General features: G+C 57.3%; 1 protein-coding gene across 1 annotated transcript in view; it reads left to right on the plus strand.

The window, feature by feature from the left end:
- Positions 1-6043: 6043 nt before the first annotated feature.
- The window catches only part of MEGF9 (multiple EGF like domains 9), a 44469-nt gene continuing 38073 nt past the window's right edge, over positions 6044-12439 (plus strand). The window contains exon 1 of the mRNA XM_080562512.1: positions 6044-6427. Coding sequence (XP_080418638.1) covers positions 6139-6427 — 289 coding nt within the window. The 5' untranslated portion in view covers positions 6044-6138. The remainder of the gene's footprint in view (positions 6428-12439) is intronic.

The following is a 12439-nucleotide window of genomic DNA, read 5'->3' on the forward strand; positions in this document are numbered from 1 at the left end:
TAATCCCCGGTAGCTCGGTGTCTCACGCTCAAGGACTTGCCTGCACGGTGTGCCATCAGACAAGGGAAGGATTTGCTGCTCTCGTCTGTGGATGTGCAGTACAGAAACTCTCCCACACTGCTTTTCTAAATCTCATTTGAAGGGATGCTCTGCTGTTCCAACCGAGCGACAGGGCTGCTCCCGTCTGTGCCCCACATCGCAGAAATAATCTGAACTGAAAAGGGAGCAGAAAGCAGCAGCCGCGGACGGATGCTCCTGAAGCCAGGAGCGCAGCATCCCCGGGGGCTGCTGATGGGAGAGGGGCCGGGGGTGATGCTGGGGGCTGTGGGGCTGCGGTGAGAGGAAAAAGCTGGAGGTGAGGGAAAACATCTGGGCGTGAAACGTGGTGTGTGTATGGGAATGATGCTTCCCACGGGGCCTGCAAGCTGCCCTGGGCAGCCCGCGGAGAAGCGGGAGCGAGGATCCTGCTGAGATGACCTTGGTGGGAAAAGATGGACAAAGAAAACCCACCTCCTCCTCCAAAACCCACGGATTTGACCATCGCTGGCTTGATTTAGCTCAGTCCTGGAGCTGCTGGGAGTGGCAGAAATGCTGTAAATCAGAACCAACCCCAAGACTGTCCTGAATTAAAGCCCGTTCCCTGGAGCATGACGGAGCGGGACGGACCTTGCTGAGCCGCGGGTGCAGCTCGGGCTGAGCCGTGTCAGCCCCTCCGGCTGGGAGGCTCCTGCCCAGGCCTTGCTCCAGTGCTGAGGAAGGCACCAGGAGCCTGGGGGCCATGGTGGTGGCGGCTCCAGTGCCACCAACTGCAGCTCCACGGGGGGCCCAGCTGCAGGCAAAGCTGTATCGGCAGCAGGAAGAGGAGAAAGCACTTCAGGAGGAGCAATTTTTATTAGGGAATGCAGTTTTGCTGAAATCAAACCCTTTTGTGGGAGCACGTAAGAAATTACTGACAGGGAAAGAAATCAGAGTCACTCATTTTGACCTTCAGAGGATATATTACCTTTTTTTTTTTTTTTCCCAAAGCAATTTCAACGAGTTGCTTGATTTAGTTTTAACTTCCCCACTCAGATTGATTTCATTTCAATCTTGCGAGGGCGCGAGCTGCTGTTTCCCGCATCGCCCCTTGGCACTGCGCGCGGTGCTGCACCAGCTGCACCCGTGGCAGCCTCCTGCTGCCGTGCTTCTGTTAGCACGGCAAACGCAGTCACCCTCGATCCAAGCCCCTGAAAACCTTCTCTGGGAAATTTTGGATGGGTTTGGAGATGAAAGCACGTTTCAAAGTGCCACAGTTTCCCGTGGAACAGAGATCCCAGTTTCTGAGCAGTTTGAGTCAGCAGTGCAGAGCTGTTTCAATCCAGCCTCTCAGAGAGCAGCGATGAACATATGCAGGAGGCAATTTACTCGGTCTTTTACATGTGCGGGAGATTTTTGATGTGAAAAGGAGCTTAGCTTTCCATTTGTGTGACCTTGATGTACTTAAAGTCAAGCCGCTCTTTAAGCGCGTGCAGAATTGGGACCTACGAGCGGTGCCTGCACCGCCACCGTGCCCTGCTCCGTGCCACCGGTGCCCCCCCCCCCGTGAGGGAGAAGGGCTGGCTGCTAATTGCATTTATTCGAAATGACGACAGACCTGTGCTCATGCTGGCTTTGTTTATGCCCAGGTTGGGAGCAGCGGCTGTGGCGGTGTGTGGCATTTCGCAGCCCCGTCGGCCGGTGACTTGTGCTGCTGGCTGGGAAGTTGCAAGAAAGATGCCAGATGTTGGCTATTTTGGAGCAGGCAAGTATGTGTTTTATTTCTAAAATACACAGATATAAAGCTATGTGCTCTGCCGTCTTCTTGTTAATGTTAGGCCTGATCATAAAAACAGAAATGTTTTTAAAAACGTTTTGTGTCCCAGCATACATGCTGCTTGCATCTTGCTCGGCCCTGGCAGTGAAAATAAAGCCGTGACTTTTGCTTCTGTTTTAAATCAGTTCCTGGTGAGGATCATTGTCCGAGCCATGTGCTAGCGCCGCGCCGTGACGCATTCGTTCACGAAGGCTCTCGGGAATTCTGAGTCTCATCCATCACGCCTTGGATTGTTTGAGGAATTTTAAAAATGGTGAACGTGCATGTGGATTAATGAAACTATTCACCACGGAGGTGCAGCCTAGGGAACATAGCGGTGTCCCTAAAATCAGGGCAACGCTTTACAGGGCTCTGCAAGCAGGAGGGAGGGCAGGATGAGGCGCACCGGTCCCTACAAAGAGCTGCTGGGTCTGACTCTGGAGGAGAGCTGGAAAAGTTCCCAGTGCCACACAGGGGAGGCTGCACTGATGGGGCACAGTGCTGACCCTTTGCATTTAAAGCAAAATTTTCCCCCAAAAGATGACCCCGATGTGCCTAAAGCTGCCTGTACCTTCTCGCAGCGTGCTTTTTAAAGAGGGGGGCAGCCACCTGCCAACACTTCGCCGTGCCCCTGTCCCCGTGGGTGCTGTGCATGGCGCTGGCATTTCGGGGCCCTGCCTGCCCAGCAGCAGACACAAATTCTGAAAATGCTTGGTACACCTTGGCCTAACGGGAGGTGTGCAGCAAAAAGCTGCTTTGGAAAAGAAGGCTGCTGAGAAGGTTCATTACTCCTGCATTGCAATTAATTATAAGTAAAAAAAATAAAAAATAAAAAAGGTTTTGTCTCGTGAGTTATGCTGGGTGTCAGAATTAACATCTCATCGAATTATCAAAGCTTTCGAGCACTGGGTGTTGGAGGGAGAGAGGCTTGGGGCTTGCAAATAGGTCAGAGAAAGCCGGTTGCTAAATAGCTCACAGAAACTTTCCGCTGGGGAAGAAAATCTTGCTGATTTGATGGAACAGGAACAATTCCAGGGAGGATGGCGATACCCTCCAAACTTGTGCAAGAAGCAGGCATGGTGGGGGCTGCCCGCACACAACCCAGGCTGCTCTTTGTCAGCTCGCTCCCCGCGGTCCCACCCCGCTGCAACGCACGCCTCTCACTTTCTCATCGCTAACTGAGGTCATGGAGAGGAGGGAAGCGGCACCGCCGGAGCAGAGCGCTGTGCCCGAGGGAGCCTGGCAGATTTTGGGGCGCTCGTTTTTCGGATTCTAGCTTGGGCCGTGCAGCACTTGCAACCACACCGGACATCAGCAGGGTGAGCAGCAAGTCCTGCACCAGGTTCCCTGCCGGCTGCTTCCCCAGCCCCAGCCCAGCACTGGGGGGATTCAGCCCTGCAGCCACCAGGTCACCGTGTCACCGCGAGGGCCCTGGGCCACCGGCAGGGCACGGGTGCCAAAGTTTTCTTTTCGCAACCCTTTCTAAGCACTCTCTTCAGCCAGCGTGGAAGGGAGCCAGCTGGGCCAGATGTGCAGCAGCAGCCGCTGGGGTTGGGGCTGTCCTGCATGCCAGCGGGCACCCGTCCCCTCCCGTGGGTCCTGCTGCATGAAGGGCGCCCCACGGATGCTGGCCCACATGGGGCCTCTTGGAGCTTCCTCCAAATGGGGCGATGGCACAGAAGCACGTGGGGATGTGGAGACGAGAGGGGTCATGATTTGCTTAATATTATATTCTCTCCTGCTTGGCTGCTCCCCAGCAGGACAGAATATAATATTTTGGAAACCAGATGAGCCGATCCAGCAGACGACGCTGTGCCGCTCGTGCCTCCATCAAGAGCCAGGAGCTGGGTGCAGCGTCGGTCCCTGCAGCGCTGACTGTGGCACCGGGGCAGCCGCCGAGGCTGCCCGCTTTTATTTAAAAGTAAGGAATTTCTTTGTTCCAGACAAACCGCTCCTTATCAATCGTTCCTCCGCTCAGCTTCTTCCTTCCCATACGCGCAGACAATAACCTGGTGGGGAAGGCTGGGGGAGACCGGGAGCAGCAAACCGCCCCCCTCTGCCGGCTGCGTGCCCCCGGCCGAGGGGAGACCCCGCTCCCCGGGGCAGTGCCCGCACAAAGCCGGGCCCAGAAGGGTTCGTCTCCGTGGGGGAAATGGCTCGGTGTAGCTGCTGGGGAATAATAATTATATTATGGGGCCGGAATAAAGCCCCATTCATTTCTGAGAAGGGGATGGATTTGGGGGAAGTGTAGCGAGTTACAGCACCCGGAGCAGACACGCCGGCAGCGTTTCCCTCATAGACAAACCCAAAATATTGTGGCAGAGAGGGGCTCATGGCCTGGACCGTGTGCTGGGCCCAGACGAGGCTGTCTAACCCCCGAGAGCCCCGTGTCAGCTCCCAGAGGAGCAAGAGGCTCCAATACTCGTCCATGGGCATCCCCACGGGACGGGGATGGGTGGCTGAGAGGCGCCGTGTGCCCCGCGCCATGCCGCGATGCCCCTCCTGCAGTGGGGTGTGAGGGGTGTGAGGGGAGTATTGGGGTGTATGGGGGTGTACTGGGGTGTAGGGGGGCGTACTGGGGTGTAGGGGGGCGACCGCTGCCCACCCGTCTCTGCCTGGCCCCCACAAGCTGCTCCACAACCCGGCGTCGCTGATGGAAGCGGCATTTCCCCCATCCCGCGGATCTGTGAGGCACCAGGCTCGCGGCGTACGTGAGGTAGCAGTGGCCGAGCAGGGCACCGTTAATAATTAATAATTAATTAATATCCGTGTCCCCGGGCTTCCCGCCCCCCCCCCCCCCCCCAAGGCCGTGCTGCCGTAGCTCCTCGGGACAGGCCAAGGTGGCTCCCAACGTCCGGCCCTGCAGGGCCCTGCGTGGGCCCGGCTTCGACGCCCTGAGGTGGGTCCCTGGCGGGGAACGGCCCAGGCCCAGCGTGTGCACGGAGGGGAGCGGCGGGGTTACGGCGGGGGCCGTGCCGAAATGGGGTGCCGTGGGCACGGGGGGAGCATCGCTAGCGTGGGGTCGGATCCTGCGGACAGCCCGCCTGGTGTCAGCTCTAGGGTTGCTCTGCAGAGTCAAGGGGGGGCGGGTTGGTTTTTGAGGAAGGGACGTAAGGAAACAGAAATACGGAGATACGAAATACAGGAAAAGGTAATATAAATAAAAATGTAAAGCGTAGGGAAGCGTAAAATACGTAAAAGCTTGTAAATATAAAATACAAGAAAAAATAAAATACATGAAAAAATAAAATACATGAAAAAATAAAATACATGAAAAAATAAAATACATGAAAATATAAAATATATGAAGTATGACATATACAAAAATAAAAAATGCAGAACAGATATTTAAAATATACACCATAAAAACAAAAAATATATAAAGATATAAAAAGATTACATGTATAATATACATAAAAATAAAAATACAGAATATAAACACATGAAATATAAATAACAATATAAGCCATAAAGACATAAAATATAGAAAAAGATCAAATATAGAAAAAGATCAAATATATGATTTTATGATTCTATGATCAAATATAGAAAAAGACAAAATATATAACATGTATGTATAAAAATACAGAATATAAACATAAAATGTGAATAAAAATATAGGCCATAAAGACACAAAATGTATAAAAATATAAAATATAGGAAAAGATCAAAGATATGATTCTATAATGAAGTATAGTATAGGAAAAATTAAAATGTATAAAATACAATATGTATAAAAATAAAAATACAGACCATAAACATATCAAATATTAAATATATAACACATGAACCATAAAATATATAAACATATAAGGCAAGAAAACGCAAAATATAGAAAAAATAAGCCAAAAACCCACAAAAAAATGGAAAAATATGACAAATAAAAGAGTGCAAAATGCAGAAAAAGGCAAAATATAGAAGAAACACAGAGCCGGGCACGGCCGACGCGCCCCGGGCAGGCCCGCCGCAGGCCGCCCCGCGTACAAAGCGCCGTGCCCAGCGCCCCCCCCGCTCCCGCACCGCGCGCGAGGCCCCGCCCCCCGCCCCGCCCCCCTCGCCCTCCGATTGGCTGCGCGGCGCGAAGCCGGCGTCGACGCGGGGCCGGGCGCGGCGGCGATTGGCCGGGCGGGGCCGCGGCGCTGTCAGCGGGGCCGGGGCGCGGCGGGCGCCGCCTGAGGGGCGCTGGGGCAGCGGCGGCCCCGAGGCGGGCGGGCGGGAGGGAGGCGGGAGCGGGGAGCCGCCGCCGCCCGGCCCCGCGGTGCTCATGGAGGGCGGAGCGGCGGGAGGCCGGAGCGCTGCGTGACACCATGAGGCGCCGGGCTCGCCCCGCGCCCGGGCTCGCCCTGCTCTGCCTCGCCGCCCTGCTGGCTGCCGCCTCCGCCCTGCCCCGCGGCGCCGCGCCCCCCGAGCCCGGCAGCGGCAGCGGGGGGACCCCGGCCGACGGCGGTGCTGGGGCCCGGGGGGCTCAGCCCGGCCCCGGTACCGCGGAGCCGCCCCCGGAGCGGCGGGAGGAGGGAGCGGAGGGAGAGCTGGAGGCGGAGGTGGACGACGAGGAGGCGGCGGAGGACGAGGAGGCCGCGGGGGGGAGTCCCGCAGGTGAGGGGGGGGCGGGGATCGAGGGGGGGACGGGGCCCTTTGTGTCTGACGTGGGGATGGGGCTCGGCTGGGGGCTGGCTGTCAGGGGGATGGAGCCCCCTGCCCTCCCCCTGTCTCCCACTGGCCCCCCTTGTCCCTCTCCTGTCCTTCCCTGTCTTCCCTCTGTCCCCCCCCATCCTTCCCTGTCCCCTCTTTTCCTCCCCCCCGTCCTCCCCTGTCCCCTCTTGTCCCCCTTCTGTCTCCCCTCGTCCTCCCCTGTCCCCTCTTGTCCCTCCCCATCCTCCCCTGTCCCTCTTGTCCCCCCCCCAGTCCTCCCCGTCACCCCCTGTCCCCTCTGTCCTCCCCCTCCCCTCTTATCCCCTCCCCCATCCTCCCATGTCCCTTCTTGTCCCCCCCCCGTCCTCCCCTATCCTCCCCTGTCACCCCCCATCCTCCCCTCCCTCCCTTCCCCTCCCCACTCATCCCCTGCTCCCACCGCCCCGGCCTCGCCCCTTTATGTTCAGGCACATGCAGATGCTCTTAGCCCTCATTCTTTCCTCCTCCTTCTCCTTTTCTTTTTTTTTTTTCCATATTTATTTTTCTCCTGGCCCCGGAGATGCTCGATTCAGTACAAGTGTGCTGGGCGTCCCCTAACGCCACGAGCATCCTGCTGGCCCCGGGAGCTGTGGCGGCGCGAGCAAGTGCCGTCGCTCAACCTGCTTTATTTGGCTCGCGTGTAGCCAGCTGAAGGGCTGCTTTCTCTCGGTTTCAGGCATTAATTCCATCTTTTTCCATTGCGGTTCGGGTCTCTGTGCTTTCCCCTGAAGAGAGAGCCTGGCTTAACGTTGGGAGCTGCTGATAAGGGGAGCAGGGGCTGCGTCCCCTTAAACCAAAGGCACTTTCATCCATGGCACCGCGATCGGACCCCTCGGGCGCAGTCAGCATCCCGCGGCGGTCCCGTGAGCGAGCATCGCCCTGCCCGGCCGGGCTTGTTTCCCCGCTGGGCACTGCGGGGGGGGTTTCACCACCCGCATCCCCCCTGGTGGGGCCGAGCATCGCGGCGGCCCCAGGGTGCCCACGGGTGGCCCTGCCTGGTGCCCGATCCTGTTACTGACAGCCACAGCCCGCCGAGCCCCGAGCTGTTCGCTGGCACCTTCCCGTTGCAGCGACGGGTGCTGCGCTGCGCCGTGTCCCCCGGGGGCTAATTGGTTGTTCGTTAGCACGGCGGGTTGGGATTAACCCTGACTGGCGTGGCAGGGTGGGTTTTCGGGCACGTTTTCAGGGTTACTTCTTCAACCCAGGGTAGGGAATTAACGCCTTATCTGCCTTTTTTGTTTCATGAAGGACGTGGGCCTGTTCGGATGGGCGTTAGAAAGGATTCCCTTAATGCTGGTGGGTATTGGTGATAAGGAATTGGGGTGAGAGCCCTCGGATTCAGGGTTTGTTCGGTGCTACCTAGACTTAAATTCTGACTTCAGTGCGTTTTTCTCACTGCTTTAAGAAGCGCTTCAGCTACTGCCCGGTTGTTTTGTTCTCGTTTTCCCCCCTCTTCCAGTTTCACAGTGTTTATTTTCCTTTCCAATCCTGCGATCACGTTAAAATCCCGGATTTTGTTTTTAAGAGAAGTAAATTGCTAATCCTGGTGTTTGTGGAGACAAGCTTAGAAGCATCCCCTGCCTTATCTGCAAAGCCTGCGACGCCGGCGGTGGAGGCTTGCCGTTTTCCTCCTCGGCGGAGCAGGAGGGCTGCTCCTCAGATGCACGGCTCCTGCGGTCGGCATGGCCCCGCTCGGGCTTTCCCTGCCTAAAGAACAAAACTTCTCTGTTCCGTCATGCCTCCGGGGCGGTGTTGGACGACGAGGGTCTCTCCTGAGGACATTGCGTCCCGGCTCCTTTTGGTATCCACCCTGTACTGCTCCATCCAGCTGCCGGACCTCCCCGCCGTGCCCGTGAGCCGTCACCTCTGCACCTTGAGCCCTGCAGCGGGAAGGGGCAAAGGGCAGTTCCTGCCGCAGCTGTAGGGCGGGCAGCGCCTGGGCTCGGGGCGGTGAACGGCACGCAGGCGTCCTGCGCCGAGGCAAGGCGTGCGGTGGGACGCGAGCATCCCAGCGGCTGAAGGCAGATTTGGGAAAATCTTGCCTGTGCTGCCCCCTCCGCAGCTCTGTGTGACCCCTTGTCCTCGCCTCTCCCCGTCCAGCCTCTGGCACAGGTCGTTTTGCTCCCCGATGCCCTTTTCCCTGTGCCCGCAGTGCTTTACCTCCCGTCCGGGGCTGGGAAGGGGGTGCAGAGGGGTCCTGCGGAGCGCTGGGGGAAGGTGACTTCAGCTTCCCTCGTGTGAGGTTCGGTTGTACCTCGGTGTGGTCACCGAGCTCGGCTTCCACATGTCAGTGGGTTTTGATTTTTTGTTAAAGGAATGGAAATTAAGTTTCAGGAGTGACAGCTCACGGTAAGGAAGGTGTTTGTATACATGGGATTGGTACAGGAGCAGCCAGGTCAGAGCCTTTCTTTGAGGAATAAATTGTGGGGTTTTACCGTGAGCTTAAAATACAGGGCTGTTGCCCACGGCTCCCTCATCGCTCCCTTGCCTTCCTCTCTGCCTCCGTGCTCCTGTGTCTGAATCATTCCTGAATCAGATGCGGCCAACTGTCCCAACTCAGGATTTTGAGATGTTTGGCCTTACCGATGCTCATAAAGATCAGGATATTTTGGGGAAGACCCATGGCGTATCCGAGGTCTCGCTTGTTAGCTTCCTTCTGCAGCGCTGGGACTTTGCTTTTATCTATTGGCTGATCTCTGGGGCTGGGCAGCATCGTGTCGCTGCCAGAGGGAAAACTGAGATGGGAAGAGCTGGCGAGAAGTGGGGCTGTGCTGTGCTGAAGTTCCTCAGCCAGTTGCTGCCAGCGACACCCTGGACACCCCCGGGCACCCGGACACCCCCACGGGGAGGCCCCCACCAGCCTCTGCCATGGAGGAGCCGAAAACCCCAAAGGAGAGCGGCCGCGGGCGAGACCGGCAGCAGAGCCGAGGTTTGAGTCTCAACTTGTGGGCAGCCACGGGGCTGCCATGGTCTGTGCTGGAGGTGCGAGGGTCATGCGTGTCCAAACAACGGGGAAATTCGTGGTAGAGCATGGGACTGTGGCTGGTTTCACCCCGAGCATCCCACTGGGGATGCTGGACCTGAGGGTGAAGGATGAAGGTGCGATAGCGCAGGGCTGGCTCATCCCCAGGGTGTGACCTTGGGGGGTGGATAGCCACATCCTGGGGGAACCCTGGTCCTCGTGGGGCTCTGACGTGGGCTGCTGGGTGGCCATGGCACGGTGGGGCCTGCACGGACTCAGCGCTGCAGGAGGTGATGCTCAGCATCCGAAGGCCGTGCCCCAGCGAGCGCACGAGGCCGGGGACAGGCAGGTTTTGGGAGCACAGAACGAGCCGGCCCCGAGGACCGGAGGCACGCATCTGCTGAGGTCGGGGGAAAGATTTCGGAGCTTTTTGGTCTATAGATACCCGGGGATAAGTCATCGTGCCACTTGCAATATTTGCAGCGTTGATGCCGCTGCCTGCAGGAGGTGCTTCTGCAGCCCCGGAGTGCTCCCGGTGCCTCGGAGGAGACGCGGAGGTCCGGGCGGCGCCGTGCCTCTGCCAGCCTCCGAAGGACACCGCGCCTGTGCCGGCTGCGAGGCAGGGATTTCTCTCGCAGCCATCTGGCTGGGAGCTCTCTTTCTGCCTTCCCTCTGGCAAATACTTAAAATAAAACCAGAAAACGTCGAGGTGCTGAAGGGCTGTGCAGCACCAGAGGCTTCATTTGGCTTTTGAGTGAGGTTACAGCGAGGGCTCGGGCTCGATTCAGGGGTCCTGGGAAGCCCCCGCTGCGTGTCTGTGGGGCTGCCTTGTGCGAGGCATCGCTGGGTGCGAACGGGGCCGGGGGGGCGAGTCTGGCACTTCATAATTAGCTGGGGATGTTAATGTGGTTTGCGACCCAACGGCGGGATTGCAGGCTCGCCATCTGCCTGGCCCGGGGGGGGGCCGCGTGGCTCCGCGCCGCCCCAGGAGAACACAGCCGGGCGCGATTCAGGCTCCTTCAACTGGCTGGGACCCAGGGCTTGAGCTTTGCAGGAAATGATTTGCTTTTTAAAATGTATTTATTTATTTTTAATTTCACTTCTAGGTTGGGCCAGACTGAAATAACACGGTTACGTGGCTGTTCTTCCGTTGCTTTGAGTCGGTTTGAGGGTCCTGCGCCTCGAGACCCCTCCCCGAGGCGCTGCCCTTGGCCTTGGTGCTAATCCCTGGGATCAAGTGTGGGGGCTCCCGGGTCCCTGCCCCGGGGAAACGCACCCCAAATCCCAGCAGGGCTTGTCCGGGAGGGTCTTCTGTTTGGTTAAACTTGTCAGCCCGGAAGCATTTTGAACAAGGTGCTCTGGACTCGCAATAATTAAATCTCTCCTTTGTTCAGACAGAACGTGTTTAAAATTTTTTCCTCATTCAATAGGAAACTTTCCATCAGCGCCTGTCCCCTGCTACCCCTTTCTGTTGGGATGTCACCCATGCTGGGGACGCTGCCTCCTGCTGTCCCCATCCCATCTCCCTGCTGGCCGGTAGCCGGGGATGCTGGGGATGTGGTCCAGCTCCCGTATCCCATGGTGAGAGCGGAGCCCCCTTGCCGGGGGGGGTCCCTGTCACCGCTGCCTTTCCCCAGAGCTTTAAAAGGGCGCCGGGTCCCGGGGGAAGCTCGGTTCGTGCGTTGTGCATCGCGACAATCCGCGGGCAGGGCTGGGTTCCTGCTCCGGCTGATGCTCTCCTGGATCTTCCCGTGCAAAATTCCTCTCGCCCTTTGTCACGTGCAATGCTGTGGGGTGCTGATACGGGACAGGCGGCCAGCAAGAGCTCTGCGCAGCCCCCTTGAGGGTGGGTGTGTTCCCCCCTCCAGAAAAAGGATGGGTTTGGGGTCTCCGCTCCTGCTGCCCCTGCGTGGGTCCTGTTTCGGAGGAGGAGTGAAGGAGGAGCCCCCCGGAGCTGCGGGAACTCGTGCTAAGTCTTAGTTCTGCCTTCTGCTGCTGCAAGGAGGCCTCTGGGAGCACCTGCTGTCTGAATCGCAATTTGCCTTGTAAATGGAACCGGTTCAGGGGCTGAGCGTGAAAGGTGGGTGTTCGCTCCTCGCCTGGAAAAAGAAAAAAGCAAAACCCCCCCGAGGTTTTCCTCTTGATGCGGGCCAGCCTTGAAACCAGGGAGAAGCCCAGGCCGTTCCTTTTACCCCTTTTAATTCACTCGCCCCACGTCCTTATAAATAAGCCAGCAGAAACATGACGAGGCAAGCAGCTCTGCTATTTATAGCCCGCGCTGCTCCACATGCCTGCCTTAAAAACCAGCCAGCTAAATGGCTCTGCAGTCTTTCAGCAAAAGCTGAATGACACAGGCATTTCATGGGCAGGGATGGAGCCGGGGGTGTTTGAGGCTGTTGGTGGCGGAGCCTTCCCCGGGCAGCCGGGGTCCCCCCGTCCGTGCTCCCACCGTCATCACCCATCCCCAAAACGGGACCGGTGCCGTGGGATGCTCCCGGCCGGCCCCATCCTGCTGCTTGGGGCAGTCATCGCCGGACCAGATACACCTCGATACGCCCAAGCTGAATTTCTTTTCCTTTTTTTCCCCCCCGTTTTTTTTTTTGGAAGCTACGTTAACCCTTCATTTCCATCCGTTGGCATCACCCCGTGTAATTATGAGGCCGCCCGTAGCCTTCACCCGCTGAACTGGTCGTGCTGCTTCCCAGATGCTTTATTCCTGGCGAATTATGCCGTTTTCGGGCAGCTTCCCTCGATTTTGACTGACTGGCTGCCTATATTAACTGATAGCGCTGCTTGGGCTGCTTTGATCCCGTATTATTTATGGAAATGGTGCTGTGTGACTCCGCGTGGCTGATTAATGCTGCATGTATTTTTAATGTGCGAGTTCTGCTGTTTGATCTGTGCTAAATGATGATTCTCTGATGTGTTCCCGGCTTTGTTTCTGTTGCTCGTGGAAAAGCTATCGAAACGGACTG

Source organism: Anser brachyrhynchus (assembly GCF_964034855.1).
Source record: "Anser brachyrhynchus genome assembly, chromosome: 19".
Taxonomy (NCBI): Eukaryota; Metazoa; Chordata; class Aves; order Anseriformes; family Anatidae; genus Anser; species Anser brachyrhynchus.